Below are 25638 nucleotides of genomic sequence, written 5' to 3'. Positions count from 1 at the left end.
ACTCTGCCGTTTCACTTGTTTCAATACATAGAGCAAAGCGTGACTCTCGAGGCCCAGCCAGCTTTTGCTAACAAAATCAAATCCACAGGCTTCCTCTAGCAGCCAGAGCCGGAGCATGTAATCTACAGCTGCTTAAGGGGAAGAACCTTCTGGAAAGGGAAGCGACCCACAGCCTGTTTTAATTGTGGCCAAACCACATACCCAGGATACTTGAGGCGGGAAGAGAAAAATCCGAGATTTGGGTATAAGACAAACAAGGATTAGTGGCAGATCAAGAAAATCCCTTTCCCCCCCACCCTCTTAGGTCAGCATGTGTCGGTCCTGAGCCCTCCTCCAGGGGCCTTCTGGGAGAAGCAGAGCCCTTGAGATTCACAGGCACGCATTAAAAACCAGCCACAACTGTTTGGGTCTAAGGTGCGCTAAGGGTCCCCAGTCACCAAGAATTAATTTGGATTATATAAGAGCAGTATTCTGTGTCTGTCCCTCTGAGTCCTTGTTGAACAGAGAAGCTACGACAGATTTTGGTTGACAGTGGGGGTGGAGATGACGGATGTTCTCTGCCCCGATACAATACAACAGGCAGGAGCCAAGATGAGTCAGCCTCCATCCACCGGAGGGATGAGCTGGTGTGCCAGCCCTGACCCTCCTGTACTTTAGGAAGAAGAAAGGGAGGGGCCCAGGGAATTGGACACACATCCCCCAGGTAGGCTATGTCCCTTACAAGCTCTGCTCACCTTGACCCCGACTGCATCCTGGGACTAGAGTGACGCCTGGTATGTGCTCAGAGTGGCCACTGCCTTGAAGAACGCAAGGAGACCCTCTCCCAGCAGCACTGCCTCCCTGAGTGTTGGCAGCTGTTGCTTGAGAAACAGAACCAAGGTGGCGGTGTTCACAGATCCCTGCTTATCTAGAATCTCTGACGGGCTATACTGTGACTCTCTTAGGGGAAGTAAATCGGGTGGTGCACGCCTCTAATCCCAGCAATTAGGAGGCAGAGGCAGGAGGATCTCTGTGAGTTCAAGGCCAGCCTGGTCTACAAGAGCGAGTTCCGGGACAGCCAGGGTGACACAAAGAAACCCTGTCTTTAAAAAAAAAAACCAAAAAACCAAAAACAAAAAAACAAAACAAAAAGTAAATTCATAATCTACTGGAGGATTATTGTCTGTGTTTGGAGAACTATCATCTGTCTGTCTGTCTACCTATCACCATCAATTTGTACATGCATTCCTTCATCTGTCTATACATACGTACATACATACATACATACATACATACATACATACATCTGTATCAACACGAATCCATCTATCAATCTTTATCATCTATTCATTTATCTATCTATCTATCTATCTATATCTCTACCATCTGTTTATTATCTATGTCATCTATCCTCTATCTATCTATCTATCTATCTATCTATCTATCTATCCATCTATCTATCATCTCTATTTTGCAGAAATTGAAGCAAGTGTCCTGCCCACATTTAGCAAGTATTCTACCCGTAAGTGACACTCAGTCTTTGTAGTTTCTCCTCTGGATTTGTCCAAGAAACAGTACCACTCAGCAAACACTGTTTCTTCCCACCACATGGCAAGTCTCACATTTAGCACAGGTTGAGCTGAGGTTTGTGTTGCTGGAGTTTCTGAGCTCAGACACAGCTCACTGCCTCCCATGTGCACCAGGATCCTCCAATGACTCTCTGTGGAAGTGCTGTGACCCTGAGCAAGTGAAGCCTTGGGGTTCCACGCTCTGTCTTCCCTTCTTGTCAGAGCCTCTATGTGAGAGACTTCCTGCGCGTCAGGAAAATTAATTTGCCCCTGAGCAAGCTGAAGAAAGATCAGGAGGCCAGGAGACACTGCAAGGTGGGAAGTCCTCAACACCTGACCCAGTGTCCACGCTGAAATATTTCATAGAGTACAAAGCCAGGGTGGACCAGGGCCACACGGCGGCTGGCTCTCAAGGAGGGGATGCGCTTTACCTGCACAAAGCTGAATTCCTTCCAGTTGAGGGAGTTGGCAATGGATGGAAGTGAGGTGACGGCCAGCAGCGACAGCATGCCCAGGGCCAGCACACCCAGGGACAGGTAGATCTCCATTCGCCAGACTTCCTCCTCAACCCAGAGGCGGCTCTTGTTGGCCAAGACCTGACGGAAAGAAAACCACAACCATTGTAGCAAAGGCTGCCACCCTAGAGCATGTGTGAATAAGCAGGCACCAAAGGACCAGAGTGAGAAAGCTACAGTATGTTCGTTCATGCTCCCCTGGACAGCTCCCATGTGCTGAGAGCATTCTTCTTCGTTCGACCCCGGTACTTGAAAGCCATTAACTGTGCCTGGAGAGGTGACTTGGCACTTAAAAACATTTGCTGCTCTGGTAGAGGGCCCAAGATTGGTCCTCAGCACCCATGCCCTCACTACCATCTATAAAGCCCACTTGCAGGGGCTCTGACACCACCTGGCAGTGAAAGCATGCTCAGGGCCTGCACTCATGTGCACATATCCATACATGGACATATACACGTCAATAAAAGTAAGTCTTTAATCCCTGCACGCAGGAGGCAGAGGCTGGTGGGTGGATCTCTGTGAGTTCGAGGCCAGCCTGGCATACAGAGTGAGTTTTAGGACAGCTACAAGACACAGAGAGATCCTGTCTTGGGGAAAAAAAACCCAGAAACAAGTTCAGCAAGCACACAAGAAGTACCTACTGTGTGCTGCACCCTGAGCTGCAAAGAATGGGAAGCTCTGCCATCAATTAGCTGCTGTCCCCACTGAGCTGCAGGGACACGCAGGCGCATCAGGAGTGCTCTGCCAACCCTCAGGTCACCCCCTCCTTCGTCACCCATCCCGGACCCAGAACCTGCATAGGCAAGAACTTGAATCAGGATCCTTCCATTGGGACTGTCGTCATTTCCAGCTCAAATCTGAATGCTAGTGCTTTAATCTGCCACCAGAAAAGTAATACAGCCTCTCTAAGAGGACTAAGCAGGCTGCTAACAGAGTGACTCAGATGTGTGTGTGTGTGTGTGTGTGTGTGTGTGTGTGTGTGTGTGTAACTACTTTAGCAAAGGGAAAAAACAAAATTTGTGTAATCCTGGTACTGGCATAAAATATTAAAAATGAATCCAGGGGCTAAGCAAAAAATGGATACAAAGCTTATCAAAGAAACCAAGAAAATGACATCAACGGCCACTGCCTGGCCTGGTCTTTTGTTTTTGAGACAGGGTCTCATGTAGCCCAGGCTGACCTCCAACTCACCAGGTAGCCAAGGATGACCTTGAACTGTGATCCTCCTGCCTCCACTTCCCCCAAGTAAGTGCCCTGACGTCAAGCTCGCACCACACTGCCAGGTTGTAGGTGGTGCTGGGTGGAAGCCAGGGCTTTGTGCACGCTAAGCGAGCACTCCACCAACTGAGCTGCGCGCCCAGTTTCCCACTCTGTAGTATTTTGGCTCAGGCTTCTTCATATGGGTCTCTGAAAGCCACAAAAGGACCAGGAGTTGGGAGACCCGCTTCTTTCCCGGCCACTAGCCATGTGCAATTTCGAAATGCCGTCTCTGGGCCTTAGTTTCTTTACCTGACAGATCCGAGCAAGCCGGGATTTTGCCGGTAATCGCCATATGGTGAAATTAGCTAGAGCAGCATTTGCTAGTGGGGAAGAGACTGATCTGACCTTGCAAAGGGCACAGGTCCCTGCTTCAGCAGCCCCCAGGCAAGACTGACTCAGGGCTGGTGGTGGGGTAGCGGAGCAAGTCATCTCCACGTGCTTTGCTGCTCACTCATTACTCATCCGCTTACTGAGCTCAGGTGGTAATATTACAAGTCCGGCTTTGCATGACTGCAGTGTAGTCAACAGTGGCTTGCAAAGCTGGCGCCCCTCCCCCTCCCCCTCCTGCAGAGATGAGCAGGGAAGGGCAGGGAACAGGCCTTTGGGGTGTGAATGTTATCGAATATGCAAGTTGGTAAGTAGGCTAAGCTGTTAGGCAGAGAGCCTCAGGGAGCTTCCTGCCTCTGCCTCCCAGGCGCTGGGAGGAGGGCGGGCAGCTGCCATCACTCCCAAACTCAGCTCCTCACGCTTGCAAGCCAAGTCGTTGGTTGAATGTCTGTCCCCAAGCCCACTGTCAGCTAAGTTTTACCCCTTCTCTGGTGGCCCCACACTGGTTAGCTTTTGGAAGGAGGCTGACAGGGAAAGCTGCCTGTGGGTCAGATTTTGCTTTTGACCTTGATTTCTGACTAACATGGAAAACGCATCTCTACAAACAACACAGGCAAGTAAAAAATAGATAGTTAGAGATAGTAGTGGTCTTGTTAGTAATCATGATCTTGAAGGCTTTGGCCTCCCAGCCTGCGCTGTCTTGGGATTCAGGAAAATGTTGAGTGGCTTTCCTGTGCTTGTGTTAATGTTAATGCGCTCCCTAGTGCCACAGGGCCCTGCAGCAGCCAGTGCGCGCAGTGGCCACAGGGAGGCGCTGTCTGAGATAGCCAAGGGCAAGCAGGCGAGGGTGGCTGCTTCCTGCAGGCCAGGCTTTAGGGACTGGATACCACATTCCTCAACAGCGTCCAGGCCTGGGACCCAAAGGTGCAGCTGATCAGTCAGCCGGTCACCTGCCTAAACACATCCAGGCTGAACCCACTCATCACTGCCAGCCTTCAGCATGTTACACCCCAGCGTTGCTCTGAGGGTCACCTCAGAGGAGCCCCCCTCAGCCTGGCTCTCCCCTTGAGAATTTAGCAAAACAGCTGAAGCCTCTTTAGGGGCAACTTAGTGAGACTGGGTCTTAATATATTAAACAAAACAAAACAGAAAAGAGGTTGGGGGTGTAACTCAGTGGCAAAGTACCTGTCTAGCTTATGGGAGACCCTGGGTTTTATTCCTAGAACAACAACAACAACAACACAAAGCATCAAAACCGTTAACACTAAGGATGACAAGACTTCACACATCAGGACCCGGAGGCCAAAAGGTCTTGAGACTTGTATCGCTCGCTTTGTTTGTATTGATTATTTATATTAACTATTTCATTATTTTGTTTTGAGACAGGGTTTCAGGTACTCAGGCTGGCCTCCAAGTCAGGAAGCAGCCAGGGATGGCCTTTATCTCCTGATCTTCCTGCCTCTACCTCCTGAGAGTGGCTCTTCCAAGCATTCACCCCCCCACCCCCCAGGTTATGTGGTGCTGGCACTCAAAACAGGCAGGCCTTCACCAATGCTCTGCTGGCTGAGTCATCCTTACCAGCAGTGGTGGCTTCTAATCAGCGATATAGGATGAGAGGGGGTCCTGGCCTCTGTGAGGCCACCACCAGCTGAGGCCAGGGACAAGACTGTGCCTTTCTTATTCATTTCTGTGGCAATAGGGCTTTATAGAGAGGAAGTGCCTGGTGAATGAATGAATGAGATCATTTACTCAGCTGATAATTTTTTTTTTCCGTAGAAAATAATATAGGCACCAGTACGGCTCTGGTATTGAATAGCAAGTTCAGGATGCTAATGCTGCTGTGCATCTTCGGTCTAGTTACTTTACCTCTCAGTGCCTTGGTTTTTCTCATCTGTAAAGGTCAGTACAGTATAGCACTTGCCTTAAGGAATGAGTGGGGGAGGGGGCAGAGGAATTCACCATGAGTTTCTGAGCTCTCCTAGTGTGCATGGAGCACAGTGAGTGCCTTTGGAAGAACTCACAACTCTTTTTTTTTTCCCCCCAGGACCTCGCTCCTTTGCCTGAGTCTGGCGCTTGCCAGGTTCCTGGGGGTGGAAGGATGGAGGCCTCTGAGAAGCCACAGGCAGGGAAGAAGGAGCCTGAGGTGGGCAGGGGTGGAATAAGACCACATCTCAGTTAAAAATGCCAGCTGAGGCGGTAGCTCAGCCGGCAAAGTGCTCGCCTTGCAAGCGTGGGGGTCTGAGTTCGAATCCCAGAATCCATGAGTGAGCTGAGCATAGGTTGGGGAGATGGTTCAGTGGGTAAAGTGCTTGCCACACAAGTGTGAGGCCACACACACACACACACACACACACACACACACACACACACACACACACCAGGGATGCAAAGATGGGAGATGGAGACAGGCGGATCGATGGAGCTTGCAGGCCACCCAGCCGAGCCTGTGTGGTCACGTTCTAGGCCAGTGAAAAGCAGATGGTACCTGAGATAACAGCACCTGAGATTATCCTCAGACCTACACACAAGAGAGAAAACAAGCAAGCCAACGAGACCATTTCCTTGACCTTGTTCCCTCTCAGCAAGTGACAACTCCATGTTCTAGGGGCGCAGACACAAAACCCAGACCTGCCTGTAAACCCCACTGCCACCCCGCTTCCCCCTCCTACGTCTATTCCTTCAGCTTCTGTGTGTTTGGCCTTAAAATACGCCCTCTCTCCCCCTGCCACACCTCCCTCATCCTACTCCGTGTCCCCAGTGCCAAGCATGTAGGGCCACGAGCCACTTGTTCTTCCTTTGGCGTCTCCAGTTGTCTGCCTTTGACCCCTCTTGTCTATCTGGAACCCAGCAGCCAGATCCTCACTCCTCAAATCCAAACCCTCCCCTGCCTCCATTTCCCTCGGGGGCTCTATGCCGAGGCTCCTCCCCAGCCTTCCAGGGCCCAGGTCTGGCTGCTGACTCCATGGCTCGCCCTCAGCAGGCTTCCTTGCCTCTGGCTCCCTGGTCTCCCAGCTGCTCCTGAAAGAACTGCTCTTGCTGCCCTTGGCCCATAACACCTGTCTGGCTCACCTGTGTCCATACGCCACCCCAGTAGCAAAGCCACCTTTGCCACCTTTAGATGTACCCAAGGCTGAGAGATGACTCAGCTGGTAGTGCTTGTCATGAGGTACAAGGATCTGATTCAGTCCCTCGGAACTCAAGTCTAAAGCGCTGGGCATGGGGCTGGAGAGATGGCTCAGAGGTTAAGAGCACGGACTGCTCTTCCAAAGGTCCCGAGTTCGATTCCCAGCACCCACATGGTGACTCACAACCACCTATAATGAGATCTAGTGTCTTCTTCTGGCCTGCTGGCTCACATGCAAGCAGAACACTGCATACATAATAAATAAATTCATCTTAAAAAAAAAAGCTGGGCATGGTGGTGTGGTGTCTGTCATCCCAGTGCTCAGGAGGTGGGGACAGGTAGACACTTGGGGCCCACTGTCTAGGCAGCCTGGCCTACACGGTGAGTTCCAGGACACAGAGAGACAGCTTTGAAAAACAAGGTGTGGCTGAGAAGGCTTGGTGGGTAATTCACTTACTGTGCAAGCCGTACTATCTAACTTCAGCTCCCCAAAGCCCACATGATGCTGGGTGCTGTAGTGCTGCACATGTGTAGTCTCCACACTCATGTGGAGAGAAGGGATGCAGAGACAGGTGCGTGTCCAGAAGCACGAGTGACAGCTAGTCCAGGGTACGCAGAGGCAAATGACAAAGGACCCTAGCTCAAACAATTATATGTAAAGGATCAACTCTGACCTCTACAAGTGCTCCATGGCATGTACATACCCACACTTATAGGCAGCATGTGCACATGGACACACATGCACACATACATACACATACAAGTGTTCCATGGCAGGTACATACCCACACTTATAGGCAGCATGTGCACATGGACACACACACATGCACACATGTACACACACATACACACACACAAGTGTTCCATAGCAGGTATATACCACACTTATAGGCAGCATGTGCACATGGACACACACACATGCACATAAGTATACACACACATGCAGATAAGTACACACACACACACACACACACACACATCACCTGCAGTCACACCCCCACTCACAGACACATACCTTGGCACCTCTCTCTCAGCTATGTCTTCCTCCTCAGTGCTCAAGAACCTGCTCTCCCTTGGCCTTGCCTTGTTTCAGTCTGCACGACTGAGGACAACCACACTGGTACCCAGCCAGCTCCCAGGGAAGACGGTGTGTGTGGTACCTGCTTCACAGCCAGGTTGACCAGATCGTAGCGATGGGAGCGGCGCAGTGGCAGGCAGAAGCTGTAGAGAGCGTGCAGCATGGCGAAGAAGAAGCTGAGCAGCCCAATCTGCTTGCGATGCTGCAGCCAGTGGTCCAGCCAGTCTGGGAAGCGCTGGTACTTGGTCCCCCTCCTCAGCTGAAGGGCGGCTGCCAGCACACCAGGCAGGTACACCAGGGACAGCAGCACGTAAGCCACACAGGGCAGTGTGGTGTTGACCACAGACAAGGGCATCTTGTAGAACTTGCTCTCGTTCTTCCACATGTATGGCTGCAGGACGTCCCGGATGAAGTTGTAGGCATAGAAGCACACAAAGAGCCCCAGCGCCAGGAGGGTGGGCACCTTCCAGGAAGGAAGGAGGCGTAGGGGTATGGCTTCTACCTCCCGCGATGAGGACAGGGACCCCATGTCCAGGGGTGTGAAACCCATGGTACGGGCCATCTCTGAGATGATGCGCTTGGCTTCCAGCTGGTCACCGCAGATGAGCACCTGTGGGAGGGAACGGGACAGTTGGCCAGAGGCAAGTATGGCATGGCCACGGAGACTATCGGCATCAAGCTCCATGGTGAGTTGAAGAAACCGAGGCACAGAGGGACATACAACTGGGAGTACAGGGTGGCTGTGATGCTCAAGCTAGGGTGCTCCTGAGGCCCTGTGGCTTCCGCATCACTGGAAGAGACAAAGCTGTCCTTGAAGGTGTCCTGCGGGCTCGATGACATCACTGTCATGGAGGATGCTCAGCTCAACAGCCCCTGCTGCCTCTGGAACAGCTGGCTAACTGCTCAGTGGCCACAGCTGACATGTGCAACTGCAGGTGTGTCATCCTTCAGTGCAGAGGATGCTACCCCTTGGTTCCACGGAGACCCCAGTCTCCAGCCTTGCCTGCGTATCAGCCTGTAAGTCCACCACGCCACCTGAACACCATTGGAAGATGCATTGGTGACTTTCGGTGCCCAAGGCCCCTGTGGGCCACTGTTGACACAGCTGAGATCCATCTAGTCTCCAACAATACGTGAGCACCCAAGTAGTGATCTCAACCTCCCGCCTGGCCTGCAGGTCGGTACTGCGTACTACACCCATCTTTCAGATGAGCCAACTAAGGTCTGAGAGCCTCGGGGTGTTTTTTTGTTTTGTTTTGTTTTGTTTTGTTTTGTTTTAAACTTTGGATCCTTTGCAGATTGTCAAATCAGCCTGGGGTGTCCTCTCTGCCTCTCGAGCCTGATTCTAAGGCCAGCTGAGGGCCTTAGACTTCCCCAGCAAGTCCTTTGCTCTGTCCCCTTGAGCCCTCTGTCCTAGTCAGCTTCAACTGTCAACAGTGGCCATTAAGTCACCTGAGAGCCTCAATTAAGGGACTGCCCAGATTAGATTGTCCTCTGGGCATGTCTATGGGGGATTGTCTTAACTGCTAATTGACGCAGGAGGGCCTAGCCAACTGTGGGCGGTGCTGTTCCTGGGCAGGGGGTCCTGAGCTGTATAAGAAAGCTGGAGACCCTTGAGCCTGAGTGAGGCAGCAAGCTGCATTCATTCCTCTATGGTTTCTGCTGTGCTTCCTTGGCTGAGCTCCCCGGACAGAGGCGATGCTGTGTGGCACAGTGGACAGGCCTAGGTCCTTATCCTGACTTACTCCAGTGATGGACTGTGACCTGTAAGCTGAAATAAGCCGCTGCCCCCTACACTGCTTTCAGACAGAGTGTTCTATCACAGTAACAGAAAATGAGGACACGATATAAAACACCCTGTAAAACCCTGTCCACTGTCCCTGTTAGACTGCTTGGCTACCAAGCCCCAGGGATCCCCACTTCTGCCCCCCAGTGCTGGGATTAGAGCCACCACATACAGTTTTCATGTGGGTGCTAGAGATTTGAAGTCAGGTTCTACCGCATAGAACATGTTTGCCCACTGTGCCACGTCCCTGGCCCTAAAATACTTCCTTCTTGACTCCCAGGTCACCTGCCATCATCTTTTTCCTCCTTGCTCTGAGGAAAGCCAGTTCCCACTTCAAAAAGAACATGGATCCCGTGTCTGTATAAATAGGGTTTAAACCCCAACTTGCCAGCTCTGGGTTAAGATCATCAGTGTCTCCAAGCTTCAACGTCCTGCTGTTTAAGAGATTTTTTTTTATAGTGGTGTGAGGGATACTGGCTGCCATTCCCCAGCACCTACCTGCCGGTTCCCATCCCTTGGGCCAGCCTGCAGTGCCCATGCAGAGATGACATTGAAGGCCTTGACCACAGTGCAAGCTGGGAAGAGTGAGGCCAGGTACTCAGCGTTGGACTGGTGGTGCCGAAGATGCTCCTTCTCCGTGGGGTTGCTTACATCCACTAGGATCTTGCCAGCCAACTTGTCACCGAGACTGCACAGCGAGGAATAGTGCTCCCGGAACATGGCTACAAAGATGACCTCTGGAGAGCTCACAGCCTCCTCCTGGAAGGTCACTTGGGCTAAGGAGGGGAAGAGGCCGGCTGTGCGTTTGGGGTTACGGCTCCCCACCACCACGCTGAAGCCAGAGCCCACCAGGCGTGTGGCCAAGGAGCGGGCAAAATCCCCACTGCCCAGGATGCCCACTTTGGGGGCCTCGCTGGGGACCTCGGCCAGGCTACCATCGCTGTCCACCAGGCGGCGACTGATGAGCGGCTTCTCCATCTCCCCCGACATTGCGGTGGCTGAAAGAGAACGCAGAGACCCGGTCACCACCAGAGGCTTCCAGTGTATCTGAGCCCTCACCTCCCCACCTTGTGTCAAACATGGCTGGCTGGTCCTTCATCCAGTGGACATCACTGAGTCCTCCACTTGAAAACACAGGGGACAAGATGAGGAAGAGCAGCCCCTGCCCAGATGATGTCACATATGGACTGGCTGGGAGTGGGGGTGACAGGGGTGGCGGAGGTGGGGTGGGGGTGGGGGTGGGGGGGAGGGGGGAGGAACTCCTAGCTGCTGAGGAAGCCTTGCAAGACGGTGCAGCATGTAAAGACCTCTTCCATGCAAGCCCAAGGGCTGGAGTTTGGATCCCCAGCACCCACATAAATGCTGAGTGGGCACAGAACTCAGAAGGCAGAGAGAGGGGATCCCGGAGCAAGCTAATTACTCAGACCGGTCATATCGGTGATCTTTGGGTTTGCCTTGAGACCCTGCCTCATTGAACAAGGTGGAGACCAACAGGCATGCGCAGACACGTGCACGTATTCCACGTGGAGACACATGGGGGAAGTCAGGCAAACGTAAGGGGACAGGGGAAAGAAGGGGTGAAGCCTCTCACCAACTGAGAAGCAGGAATTCCAGCACAATGAATGACCTCTGCAGTGACACAGGTTATATGCGTTTTCTATAGAGAAGAGTGGTAAAACAGCACAGGCCTGGATGGGAGGCGGCTCTGTGGATAAAGCACTTGCTGCACACACATGAGGGGCTGAGTTTGGATCTCCAGAATCCATGTACAAAAGCCAGGCAGACAGATGGAAACCACTGGCCTGCCAACGTAACCAAATTAGTTTCAGATCCCAGTGAGAGATTCTGTCTCAGAGACACCTGACACTGGTCTCTGGCCTACACAGGCACACACAAACACACACACACACATGCACGCACGCATGCACACACATATACACACACGTGCGCTCATGCACGAACACAACACACACACACACACACACACACACACACACACACACACACACACACAGAGATAATAGTGCTTTCCTTACAATGATACAGCAATAAGTAGAGTAGGGCTAGGCACACCTACACTCGCAGGTGTCATTAGTAAGTATTGAGTGTGTAGAAGCCTCTCTGCACCAATGCGAGGCACCCCTCAGGCCCTAGAGATTACAGAGTTGGGCCAAGGGGCAGTCAGGGGCAAGTGATCTGCAGCTTGGCAACAGAGACCCTCTGTCCAGCCACCTGCCACCTGGGGGCACCCCTGCTGACCCTGCAAGGCTTCCAGATTAGGGAGTCCACATTTGCTACCATCTGTGTGACCCCAGAAGCCTGGATAAATGGAAGTGTGTCTTCCATCTCTACTCTCAACTGCTAGGGCAGCAGAACAGGGGAGAGAAGAAGGCTGGGGAAGGCTTTGTGCGAAACCTTACAAAATTAGCACATAAAAATTTGGCAAAGAAGAAAGCATGAAAACCCTTGGCTGTGGCACTAAAGCAGGCCACTAGCACAGGTGCAGGTGTTTGTGCACTGTCCTTTCAGTGTGTGTGTGTGTGTGATGTACATGTGTACACATTTGTGTAATGAGTCTGGATAAGTGTGGACATCAGAGGACAGCCTTGCACGTCGGTCCTCACAGTCTACCATGTTTGAAACATAGCTTCTTTATTGTTTTTCCTTTGCATACACTATGTTAGCTAGCCCATGAGCTTCTGTCTTTGCTTGCTATCACCTCATAGGAATGCTGGGATTACGGATGCTCACTACTGTATCCAGCTTTTTTTTTTTTTGGTAGGTTCTGAGGATTTGAACTCAGGTCCTCATGCCTGCACAGCAAATCCTTTTACCCACTAAGTCATCTCCCCAGCTGTTGCCCTCACAGTTCTACATGGCTATGGCCACACCCAAGGACAAAGGCCTGCCACTAGTGTGAAGGCCTTAGGGAGGGACAGAGCACGCGGAACCTCCTAGAGGTCTGAGAGGACCAGGAGTCGCTGCTGCCCGTGTGTTTGGTGGAGCTAAGAGTCTGAGTCATCTGGCCTGCCCACTAGCTGTGCCCCTGATGTGGGATCTATTTATAGGCTGAGGCACAGAGGGAGAGGGGATCGAATTGCAGCTGGTGGGCCCAGGTCTGTAACCTACACTGCTCACCTCCCCGCCAAGCTACAGACAAAAGAGCACTGCGGCTGGGGTGAGTGGCCCTGTCCCCTCTGGGTCTCTGCCAAGGCTGCTTGTTCCCTCTCACTTCCCAGCAGAGCCAAAACACGGGCTGCAATTTGGCTCTGATGTACAGCCAACCTGCCAGCTTCTGCCAGCTCCTGGTAGGTAGGGGTGAGAATGGTCACACAGACAGTGGCCCTAGCCTTTTTTTTTTCTCATGGGCTGTGACAACCCTTCAGATTCTAAGTGAACCAGGATCCCCTGGGAGCAGTTATCCTTCCAGATGATAACATATACTACAAGGAAAGGCAACAGATTCTCACCCAGAACCAAGGATTACCACCCCCCCCCCCAGTCAGGGATGCCCCAGTGTTATCTTTGAGTGTGTGTCCCCACTCTAAGGATGAAACCACAGAACTACATCCTTTGCCCACTTACTTTTTTTTTTTTGAGCCTTCATGGGGCGGTTATGTGGGGTGCTGTGTTGTGGTGGGGTGTGCGGGTGTACACATCGCCATAGTTCACGCGAGGAGGTCAGAGAACAACCTTGATGTTGGTCCTCACCTTGTCTGAGATGGGGTCTCCTGTTGTGCAACTGTGCACAGCACGCTGGGTGGCCTGGAAGCTCCAAGCAGCCTCCCATCTCTGCAACCCATCTTGCCATAGGAACCCGGGGACGACAGACACATACTACTGCATCTGGCTTTTATGTAGGTTCTGGGAATCTGAGCTCAGTTCTCCATGCTTGCACTATAAGCTCTCTGCTCCCTGAACCATCTCCCCAGCTTTATTTTATTTTATTTTTATTTCAAGAGAAGGTCTTATAGTAGCACAAGTTGTCTTCAAACTCATTATGTAGCTGAGGATGACCTTTGACTCCTGATCCTCCTGTCTCTACGTCCCGAGTGCTGGGATTAGAGGTGCGCCATCACACCTAGTTTATGCAGGGATGGAGATTGGACCCAGAGCCTTATTCATGTTAGGCAAGCACAACTCTGCCAGATAGCCACAGCCACACCCCAGCACCCCTATGTTTTATAGAAAATTTTATCCATCTTCTATAGTGGAAGTTTTGGTTTCTTTCAAAACTCAGTTATGTAAACATGTTTTTATTTAAATCCCAAGCGTGGAATAGGGGGGCTGCCTTAGTGATCCACAGCTGAGAACAGCCTCGTGTGACTCAGAGAGGGGCATGGTCTTTGCCAGCTGCAAATAGTTTAATTCTGAGGATTCAGATTCAGAGAGAGTATAAATATCAGAGCAGAGAGAGAGAGAGAGAGAGAGAGAGAGAGAGAGAGAGAGAGAGAGAGAGGATGCCTCAAGAAACGCTTTGAGGGTAGGAGGAAGAGGCTGCTGGTTCATTTGCTGTTTACTGGTTAGCTGGACTGCTGGATACCCTGATGACTGAGGTTGATATTGCCCCCTCCCCAAACCCAATGACCCTAACCAGCTAAAGAGAACTCAGTCCCCTCTCCCCACTAACCTTCTTTCTTTCCTACCTAGTGTGGCAGTAGTTGGTGGAAGGGAGGGCTGAGGTATAAGAAACCAAAGTGAAATAGCATAAAAAGGAATGCCAGCAACCTTCAGCTTCCTTTCTATGGACAGGGCTTTGCTGAAGATGGTTGCCTTTGACAGTCCCTGCCTAGACCCTGGTCCTGCTAACCTGCTGCACACAAGTCCCCACCCCCCCAACCCCGTGTCCCACCGACATGCCAGTAAACCACTGACCCACAAGAACAGGAGGGGACCTTGGGAAAATGCCACCTCTGATAGGCTCTTTTTTTCTATATGCACAGGCAAAGCCATGTTGCCATCCCAGAAGCTGGAGGTTCACACACTGCGTGGAAATGGTTAGTGGAATGGCCACTGTGGAAGGAGGTCCTCATAAAGCTAAGCAGACAGTTTTCCACTGCTGCAGCCATTGTGCTCCCAAGATAAATGAAAACACACCCACACGAAAATATGTATTAATAATACTCATAAATAGCGAAAAGTATAAATAACTCAAAATCCTATCAACTGACTGTTGAATTAACAGGGTCCATCCCAGGAGTGGAATACTATTTAGCCTTAAAGAAGAGCTATATGCTAAACCCGCTCCAACATGGCTGACCCTTACAAGTAGTATGCTTGCCAGCTGTAGCAGTGCATGCCTATAATCCAAGCACTTGAAAGGCTTAAGCAGAAGAACTCCGAGTTCAAGGCCAGCCTGGGCTACTTGCTAAGACCTGTCTCAAACAAACAAATGAGAGTAGATGATTAGGAGGCAGGCAGGGGGAAGGGCCACGTATCCTGTGACCCCCCCATCAGTTTGACCCAACAAGAGTAAGCGAGGCTGGAGAGATGGCTCAGAGGTTAAGAGTACTGACTGCTCTTCCAAAGGTCATGAGTTCAATTCCCAGCAACCACATGGTGGCTCACAGCCATCTATAATGAGATCTGATGCCCCCTTCTGGCTTGCAAGCAGAATACTGTATAAATAATAAATAAATACATCTTAAAAAAAAAAAGTAAGCAGGGCTGCAGACGGAAGCAGACTGGTGGTTGTAGGCAGAGGGGAGAACTTCAGGGAAAATGGGAGTGAACTCACCAGCACCGAGTTTCTTTTTTGTAGTGACACAGATATTACGAAATCGCTTGTGGTGACAGCTGCACAACTGAATATATAGAAAAAAAATGGAACACACGCAAATATGTGAGCATATGCAAAATATATGCTGGGGCGGTGGCTCAGTGGTTGAGAGCGTGTACTGCTTTTGAAGAGCTGCAGGTTTGGTTCCTAGCAGTCACAGAGCATGGATTACAACCTATAACTTCAGCTCAAGAAGCATCTGATGCCTCTGACCTGTACAGGTGGCGCATTCATGCGCATGCACCCACACAGAGACACATAATTAAAAATACGGCAAAAATTTAAAAAGTTTTTATATGCTTGCTCAGCATATGTAGATAATCTGGGTTTAATCCCAGGCATCACACACACACACACACACACACACACACACACACACACACACACAGACACACACACACACTTTGTTTTTGTTTTTCAAGAGACCGAGTTCCCGGTGACTATTATTTCTGTGACTGACAGTAAGCACACTTTAGGAATGAGCCTGGCCTCTGTGACTCATTTGACTCTCCAGCCCAGGGCTGTTTCTGTGTTTTCTACCTAGCTGAGCCCTCTAAGCCCCGTGACCTACAGTGAAGCCAAACTTATGCAACAGCCATCGTTAACTGTTGGAGAGGAGCCATGGCCCTGGGACTCAACCATGCCTTTGGCTCAATATCCTTGGTCTTGGCGGGCTCTGTGGCTGGCTTCCACCGCTGCTGAGCCCATCATTCCGGCATGGTGTGGATGGACCCGTGTGAGTGCCGAGGTCTGCCCTCCCACCCCCAAACCGCTCCCAGCGTTGTCTGGGGACAGGACAGATGCGCTCCAGCTGGGAGGGGCCAGCGCGATCCTCTGCTATCCACGCAAAGGCCTGGGTTTACATAAGGGCATGCGTGCAGCTGGGTAAGGCACACAGCTGCAAATCTTTGATTGGAAGGTCACCTGATCTTCTGATGAGCTCAAGTTGGGCTATAGAAGGATTTTTGGTGGGTAGATAAAAGCCAACATTCCTCATGAACTTGTGATTGTTTGTCTTTCTTTCTTTTCCTTTTTTCTTTCTTTCTTTTTTAAAAAATTTTATTATTATTTTTTTTTCCTTTGGTTTTTCAAGACAAGAGTTTCTCTGTGTAGCCTTGGCTGTCCAGGCCACTCACAGAGATCCTCCTGCCTCCGACTCCCAATGGAACTTGTGAAACAGGTTGTTCCCCCCAAATGAGACCTTTCTCCTTGCCTCTGGCAGTATATTGCCATTGCTATATACCTGTGGTTGCATATCAAAGCCATGCTGGTCTCTAAGCTCCCTCAGCTGCACCTACTCACAAGTCCCTGTTATCTATTTCAAAGCTCCCACACTAGGCTCCTGGCTCTTCGGACTTCCTCCCTCTGAGGCGCCTGCCAGCTTCTCCTCCTTATACCCACGCGAGTTTTCCACCCGCTGCTCTCTCACAGACAGGCCTGGCCATGTCCAGCCTGATTCTTTCTCTGCTCTGGACTTTTCCAGATGCCTCTGGATATTATTATCTCACTTATTCACAGTAAGTGGGTAAAGGGGCATGCCACCAAACCTGACAATGTGAGGTCTATTCCTAGGGCCCAGTGGTAGAAGGAGAGAATCAGCTCCTGCAAGTTCACTCTGTCTAAGCCCAGCCTCTGCCCTACACAAGGGGCTGTGTTCTTCATGGTGAAGGCTCAGCGCTCTCTGTGTCCCTGTGTCCCTGTGTCTCTGTGTCTCTGTGTCTGTCTGCCTGTCTGTCTGTCTGTCTGTCTGTCTGTCTGTCTGTCTCTCTCTCTCTCTCTCTCTCTCTCTCTCTCTCTCTCTCTCTGTGTCAGGATTTCACTGTATCATGCTGGCTGGCCTGGATTAAAGGTATGTGACACAACACCCAGCATTGAGATTCTTTTATGTTTTACTTTTCGAGGCAGGATTTCTCTGTGTAGCCTTGGCTGTCCTGGACTCACTCTGTAGACCAGGCTGGCCTCAAACTCCCAGAGATCTGCCTGCCTCTGGTACCCGAGTGCTGGGATTAAAGGCGTGTGCCACCACACCCAGCTGCCTTTGGAATTCTTAATTCTCTTTTTCATTTTACTCCTCTGTCTAGGATTTAAAAAAAACAAATAAGCAACAACAACAACAACAACCCCCATTTTGTCTGTAGTAAAGCAGAAATAGACTCCCAAATCAATACAGCACATTTCTAAAAATGTGCTTCTGAGATAACGGCCCGAAGGCACACATGCATTTAACCCTAAGCCGGTTTAATGGGGTGAGGGCTAGGGTGGGGGTGTGGCTGAGTCTGCAGAGTTCTTGCCCAGCACGCAAGAAGGCCTGGGTTTGACCCCTCCCTGCCCCCACCCCTCCATGCAATAAACTGGAAGTGGCGGTGCATGCCTATAACCCCAGAGGCAATAGGACTGGAACTGTGATGTCATCCTCACCCACATAGTGAGTTTGAGGTCAGCCTGGGTTACATGAGGAGACCCTGTCTAAAAGAAAGCAAACACAGAGACACCCAAAGGAAGCAAAGGCTGCACCTGAGACTCTTAGATGAGGAGGGAAGTGGAGCCTGGCGTGGCAGCACAGTGCCAGTAAGTTTAGGAGGGGAGCCTTGGGGTACCTGCCAGTGACAGTTCTGAAGCCATGGTATCCCCAGGTTACCCTTCCCTGCCAGGATCCCCAGCTCCCAGATCAAACCCACAGCAACCTCTGTTCAGCTATGGAGTCCTCCCCACTTCCTACCTGCTCCTCCCCAGGCTCCAAACTCCTCCAGGGTTTGGCACAGTTTGGTTTGGAGTCCCCAGCACTCAGTGCCATTCCTGGTACGTGAACTTCAGCTAAGTCACACTGGCATCTGCCGAGGCTGCAGAGCTCCCGAAGGTCCAGGGGTCACACTTTGAATGCTGCTGCGGTAGGTGCTCTATAAGGAACTGGGGAAAGGGCTGCTGCGGAGTACTCAGGAAAGAGCACTTGCCTAGGTCTTGGTTACTTTCCTGTTGCTGTGAGAAACAACACAACAGCCAGGGAGGGAAGGTGGGAAGGCGGCCTTACAGCCCCATGGCACGGTTCCCCAGGGGAGAGTGGTCTTACAGCTCCACAGCATGGTTCCCCAGGGGAGGAGAGGGTGGTCTTACAGCTCCACAGCATGGTTCCCAGGGGAGGGAAGGGCAGCCTTACAGCCCCACAGCACATCCCATCCCTGACAGAAGTCACTAGAAGCACAAGGCAGAAACCTGGAGGCGGGAACTAAAGCATAGGCCGTCCTCCTCATGGCTTGCTCAGCCTGCTTTCTTATAGCACCCAGGACCACCAGCCCATGGGTGACACTGCCCCCAGTGGAGTGGGCCTTAGCGTATCAGTCAAGAAAATGCCCCACACACTTGCCCACAGGCCAAATTGATGGGGGCATTTTTTTCCATTGAGGCTTCCTCACACAAAGACAGCTCTAGGCCTTCCTCCTGGGACTCAGCCTTGATGACTTCACTTCCTCCTGTTCCGTCTAGTTGTGAAATCCTTTTCCAGAAAGGCTTTAGGGGAACTTCCTCTGCCCTGAACAGCCACTTCCTCTGGACGCCTGAGGACACCCTCCTCACCAGCTGTTCTGGGAAGACCAGATCATAAGGCCGCTCCCCAACCCCTGCCATGGGCCAGAGCAGGCTCTTTCACAGGGCTCAAGAGACTAACCTCAGGAGTGGCTCTTGGTTTCCTCCTGGGCCAGGCCAGAGGGGAACCTGGGCTCCATCACTGGCCTTTCTTGTTATGGCCACCTACTGCCTCACTAGTCTGTCCCTGCACAAGGTATAGGCTGCTTCTTACATACGTCACCATCACTTAGCCCAGAGCCTGGCGTCCAGTAGGTGTTCAATTAATATTTGTTTGAATAATGTACTTTCTGCCAAGGGCAGGGTATACATGTGGGTCCTCCCATACCTTAACCTGGGTCCTGCATCCCAGGGGTGATGAAGTAGTGCAAATCTCAGTGTCTCTTCCCCTCCCCTCTCCATCCCCTCCCCCTCCTCTCCCTCAGGGATCATGTTTAGTTTTCTGAATTAATCTTTTTTGTCTGCAAATCTTCTGTCCTCTAACTGACAAAACTCAAGGTTGGTTCTAGTTTGCTTTCTCTTGCTATAAGGCTCGTTGGCTTGGCCAGGCTTGGTGCCACACACCTTTAATCTCAGCACTCAGGAAGCAGAGGCAGACAGATCTTTTTTTGAGTGCAAGGCCAGCCTGGTCTATATAGTGAGGTCCAGGACAGCCAAGGCTACATAGAGAGACCCTGTCTCAACAAGCAAACAAATAAACCAACACAAGCCACACAAACAAAGGGGTGGGGGATGAGACACTGACTAAAAGCATCTTGGGCAGGGAAGGGTTTCTTTGGGTAATACTTCCGGGTCACAACCCACGGCTCCGGGAAGTCACTCAGGGTAGAAGATGGAGGATCTCAGCGTGCATTGGCTCAAACCCTGACTTACTCACTGGCTTGTGCTCAGCTAGCCTTTAATATTTTTTAATATTTACTTTATAAGTATGAGTGTTTTGCCTGCATGTGCATGTGTCTACCACATGAGTGGAGGAACTACAGAGGCCGGAAGGGGCTGTTGGAACCCTAGGACCTGGAGTTACAGGACGTTATGAACGGCCATGTTGGAGCCAGGAATCAAACCCAGGTCCTCTGCAAGAGGAGTCAGTGCTCTTAACCACTGAACCATCTCTCCAGTGCCTTCAGCTAGCTTTTTCATACATCCCAAGCTCACCAGCCTAGGGACGCCGCCGCCACCACCACCACAGTGGCCTGGAGAATTAATAGACCCTCGGTACCTCAAGAACAGTAAAGGTGCTGGCCTTGCTGACTGAAAGCAGATTGCTTCTAGCCGTCCTTCTGCCCAAGTGCTTGGGGGGAAGGTACCAGAAGGTGTGTTAATCTGCTCAAGAAAGGTTACCACATATGCTTTCCCTAAGGAAAGCAGCAGCAACCAGGGTTACTACTTAAGTTTTCTCTCGTCAGCCATCATTCTCCACAATCCATTTGTCTTCTACACACAGCAGAGTTGAAGGGATGTGCGGTGGGAACCGCTACCCCTGACTCTTTCAAGCCCTTCACGGTAGGCAGCACTGATTTACGTAGCCTTTCTAAGGATATCTGTACGTCACTGTTTTCCAACGTCCAGTTGAACAGCAGCGCCCGCCAGCTGTAAGTCCGGCCCGAGGGAAGGAGCAATAGCAAAGCTGTTCAGATGGGCTGGTGGCCCTCTGGTCACTCTGTGTCTTCCAGCATTAGGGAAGGGCATGTGTTCTGGGCTCTCCTGCTGTGGAGGACTAGGACCAAGGCAGTGGGTCCACTCTAGCATTTCATCTTTCCTAAGCTGGTAAAGGACATCAGGCACGTCCAGCTCACTCTCGGTAGGCCTTTATATATATATATATATATATATATATATTTCAGCCAACATATAAAATGAGCTTTTTTTTTCTCCCCCTGAGATAGTATTCTATACAGTTCCATCTATCCTGCAATTCGGAGATCCACTGCTTCCGCTTCCAAAGCACTGGGACTAAAGAAAGGTGTGAGCAGCCGTGCTCGGAACTGCCTCAAACTGTTTGAAGGTCCATTTTAAACCTACAATCTCCACTCAGTGACCTTGTATCCATATCTGTAAGCTCTGGCTGGTCCAGTGTTTTCATCCTTCCACCGTTATCCCACACCCTTAGAATCCATCCCCACACATGTTCCCCAGACTCCTGCTTGCGCAAATTAGCAAACCCATTAGGGTCTTTACTGTCGTGGTACACCTCTTTATGAACCACACTTTGTTTCAACTCCGGGGGCCTGTTTAAGCACTGAGCTCCATCACATGCCTAGAGTACAAATGAGAGAAAGATTTGACAGAATAGGAGATGTTTAACTCTCACTAAACAGAGAAAAAGGAGGCAACTTAGGAGAGGAGAGGAGAGAGAGAGAGAGAGAGAGAGAGAGAGAGAGAGAGAGAGAGAGGGAGGAGACCGTTTTACTGGGAGAGATTTACAAAGAAAGGCTGTAGTAAGCTAAATACAGGTGAAGCCAGTGAAGCCAGAGAGCCAGAGAATGAGAAGGAGCCAGGAGCCAGAAGATTAGAACAGATTGCTAGAAATAGTTTTTTTGTTTGTTTATTTGTTTGTTTGTTTTTTGTTTTTCGAAACAGGGTTTCTCTGCGTAGCCTTGACTGTCCAGCACTCACTTTGTAGACCAGGCTGGCCTCAAACTCATAGCGATCCGCCTGCCTCTGCCTCCCGAGTGCTGGGATTAAAAGCATGCGCCACCATGCCCATCATTCAATTAGCAGGGATTTGAACCCTGGACCTTTTGTTTCACAGTCTGAAACCTTGCCAGTTGAGCTACTGCATCACTCTGCTAGAAGTAGTTTGAGGCCAGGCAGAACAATTCAGTCAGAAGCTGAGAGAAGCCAGATAGAATCAGTTAGCTTAGAGAGGGGTTTGAACCAGAACAACTGAGTTGAGCCAGCTAGCCAGAGTTCAGAAAGAACCAGGAAGGGAGAACTTCCTCAGCACTAAATCTTAGAAGCCGAGAACATTCTAGACCTAGGTTAGCAGATGGAGACAGTGAGCCTCTGAGATGACAATTACATCAGCAAATAAAAGTCACTTTTACAGGCAACACATTCTCTAGTGTGGGAAGACTACTTCCACAGATGAAGAAATCTGAAGATTCAATGTCCTCAGCCTCCTTAAGGACCCCCCCCCAACACATCTCCATCCTGAGCCACAAGATACCAATTTTTGTCTTGTTTTGGTTTTTCAAGACAGAGTTTCTCTGTGTAACTTTGGTTGTCCTGGATTCACTTTGTAGACCAGGCTGCCCTCGAACTCACAAAGATCCGCCTGCCTCTGCCTCCCTGAGTGATGGGATTACAGGCATTTGCCACGGTGTACCACTTAAGATCCCAATTTTTTTTTTTACTAGCTAATCAGTGTCCTCACCGTAACGGCTGACATCCTTCAGGACTGAGACTCAAATGGGGCCTGGGGTTTGACTTTTGGCAACTTGAACTTTCCATCTGCTGGAGAAGAGATTTCTTCCAGAACACACGTAGAGAACCTTAGCCTGTTTAAGAGCATCTGGAGCTGAATAACTTTTATCACCGAGGTCATTCTTTTCTTTTCTCATTTTATCCAGAGATTCTGGAAGTCACCAGCCAGCACCATTATTGTCCTTGTTTTTCCATATAGACAAACATTTTATACATAGAGACACTAAACTACTTGCTCCTCACAAGAGATGACTCGGGATGATTTGTAGATGGATTTACAGGACATGGTCTAGGTGATCCAAGAAGCGCCTGTCGTGCGCTAGAGAGGCCTGGAATCCAGGGTTGGCTCAGCCTATCAGCTACGTATCCCAACAGTCCCAAACTTCCCTAAAGGTCTGGAGACTCTTGTAGAGCCACAGGGCTTTAGTCTATGATGAAAACTCAAAGAAGCTGGTTCTAGCATCAGAGGCGGATGCTACCACAGCAAGATAAAGGAATTTGCCAGCAAGACCGAGGACAACAGGCAAAAAGCAAGTGTTTCCTTCTCCAAGTCCTTTTATCTAGGCTGCCACCAGAAGGTGTCACCTACATTTAGGGTGGGTTTTCCTGACTCAAATAATCTGATCAAGAGAGCCTCTCAGCCCAGCGTGGCGACACACACACACACACACACACACACACACACACACACACACACACACACACCATTAATCCCAGCATTTAGGAGACATAGGTAGGCAGATCACTGTGAGATTGAAGACAGCCTGGTCTACAAAGAGAGTTCTCTGCTAATCAGGGCTACTAATGAGAGCCTGTCTCAAAAAGCAAACAAATAAAACCAGCCCAAACCAAAATAAAGACACACACACACACACACACACACACACACACACACACACGAATATACATGCTTTTTTTTTTTAAGGAGGAAGAAGAGAGGCCTCCCAGTTCCTTTTGCCCTCTGGTCCCCTGGGATGGAACAAGTATAGCTTCCCTTAGAGTGTTGGGGAGCCCCAAATTCTCCTGTCATCCCTTCCCACATATTTCTGGCAATGTTACACCTAGCTCCCTTTGGTAAGAATGCTTCACACCCCTCGGGCAGGTGGAGGGAGTGATGTCTATAAAGTCTTACCGGGCTGGGGAGACGGCTGAGGGGTAAAGAGCAGGCCATGAAAACACAAAGACCCATATAAATGCCAGACAGGAGTGGCAGCCTGCCTGTAATCCCAGAGACACAGACAGGGGAATCCCCCGATAGGACTAGCAGAACTGGGAGGCAACTGGTTCAAACCACAGATTCTGCCTCAATAGATATAGTGGAGAGTGAGTGAGAAAGGCATCTGACCTCCACATGAGAATGTACATATGCGAGCTCACATGTGTGAACATACAGACACATACAAATTACACACACAAGCCTTGCTCATTTTATCGACCTGAAGACATGGGTGTTCCTTGCCTTACAGTGGCGTGGCAGCCAACAAATCACTGTAAACTGATTATAGGGTACGTTTTAAATGCCTGGGAAAGGATCCAGATTCAAAATGCGAAGAAACGGTTTCTACTGAGTGCTGTTGTTTTTTGTACCTCCTTAAAGTTGGAAGGTCCTATGTCAAGCCATCATTAAACTGTGGGATTGCCTACACAGCTGGAGTGAAAATTACACCCTTGCTACGCAAAAGGTAGCCATTCCCAGGGACAATTCCTTCTCCTCCTTTCTGCCACGTGACTTCTCTGAGTAGCAATCTTAGGTTTCCTCGGGGCATACGGCTACTGAGGGAGGCAGCCAGCACACCCTGGCACTGTGTAAGTGCCTTGATACCTATACAGACCAAATCCCCAGGGTCAGATGAGAAGACATTAGAAGAGGAGGCCAGGTTACACCTGCGGCAGTCATGACCTTGGGCTCTGTATGTGGGTGTCACAGATGTCACCCGGCCAGCACCAGGTTCTAGATTTGTGTCTGTTTTCTTCCTGTGTCCTTTTATCTTCTGAGTGGCTGGGAACAACTTCCTAGTCACTCCTCTCGCTGTCCCTGTAAAGTGGGGCTGTCCTCCATCCTGGGCCCTGAACCCAGGGTTTGCTCGGCCCTGGGTTCAGTCCCCAGAACCATAAAACCATACAAATGGTGCGGTGTGTATGCTTGCCATATTTGGGAGGTGGAGGCAGAGGGATGAGAAGTTCGAAACCACCCTTGGTTATATGACAAGGTTGAGCCCAGCCTGGGCTACAGGCACCCCCCTCCTTCCTAGGTCTGGGGACTCCAGGCTCTTTCTCTGAGAAACCTCTACTTCTGCCTCCCAAGGTGAGAGAAGAGAAGAGACCACCAGGCTCAAAGAAGCATGTCAAAGTTGGTGGCATATCTTGGGGTGCAGGCCGATTGGTAGAAGCTCACATAGCATACACAAAGCTCTGGGTTCAGTCCCCAGAAGCATACAAAGGGTGTGGTGGTGTGTGCTTGCCGTTCTCATGTTTTGGGGGGAGAGGCAGGAAGATGAGACGTCCAAAATCATCCTGATGGTTACAGGACAAGGTTGAGCCCAGCCTGGGCTACAGGAGGCTCTGCTCCAAACAAAACAGAACATCTAACGACAGACAAACATGTTTCTTCTGAACACTTCTGTTTTCTCCGTGGGAATTTCTCCTATCTGATGGACTTTTACAAACATTTTGTTGTTGCATTTCTTGTACTACTACCTGGAATTGTTATTTAGACATCACAAAAATACATTTTTTTTAAAAAAGGAAGGCAGTTTTGTTTCTGCTGAAGAGAAAACAAAGCCCATGCATATGAACCAGGACACACACACGCACACACACACATGTACACATGCATGCACATGCTCACACATTTATATACACAAAGCACACACTCATCCACACATCCACATCCACACACAGGAGCCCGCAAGTTTGCTCTGACAGAACACAGAATTTTCTCCCCACATCACTTTGCAAAATAAAAGTGCATGAATAATTGATAGGGCTTTTACAAACATCTAGCTTTTCAAATCCTTCTAGAAAAATCCAGTTCGATTACTTTCAGCCAGCAGTTCTGTGTAAAATTTATAATTCCCAACAGGCCCACATTCCTCAGAAATACATCATGAACATTAACTTTTTTTTTTTTAAAGCAACACACACTAAACCCCACAAAGCTGCTGCTTTCTCTCTGTGTGGAAACTGGAGCCCTACACTCTGACAGGCTCCTGTATTC

General features: G+C 50.3%; 1 protein-coding gene across 6 annotated transcripts in view; it reads right to left on the bottom strand.

Moving 5' to 3' along the window:
• Positions 1 to 25638, bottom strand: part of STEAP3 (STEAP3 metalloreductase) — a 48516-nt gene that overhangs the window by 15762 nt on the left and 7116 nt on the right. For 4 of the 6 annotated variants that reach the window (XM_084792502.1, XM_084792501.1, XM_084792505.1 and 1 more), the window contains exons 2-4: positions 10136 to 10635; positions 7934 to 8461; positions 1979 to 2143 (exon numbers count right to left, since the gene is read on the bottom strand). In XM_084792502.1, the coding sequence (XP_084648628.1) occupies positions 1979 to 2143; positions 7934 to 8461; positions 10136 to 10627 (1185 nt within the window). In that variant the 5' untranslated portion in view covers positions 10628 to 10635. Of the gene's footprint in view, positions 1 to 1978; positions 2144 to 7933; positions 8462 to 10135; positions 10636 to 11228; positions 11253 to 15374; positions 15442 to 25638 lie in introns of those variants that run through there. The other 2 variants (XM_084792503.1, XM_084792504.1) reach the window with 2 other exon arrangements.

Source organism: Acomys minous (assembly GCF_964271855.1).
Source record: "Acomys minous genome assembly, chromosome: 1".
In the NCBI taxonomy this organism is placed as follows: Eukaryota; Metazoa; Chordata; class Mammalia; order Rodentia; family Muridae; genus Acomys; species Acomys minous.
The sequence above is the reverse complement of the archived record's forward strand: the minus strand, read 5'-3'. Positions and strand labels throughout refer to the sequence as shown.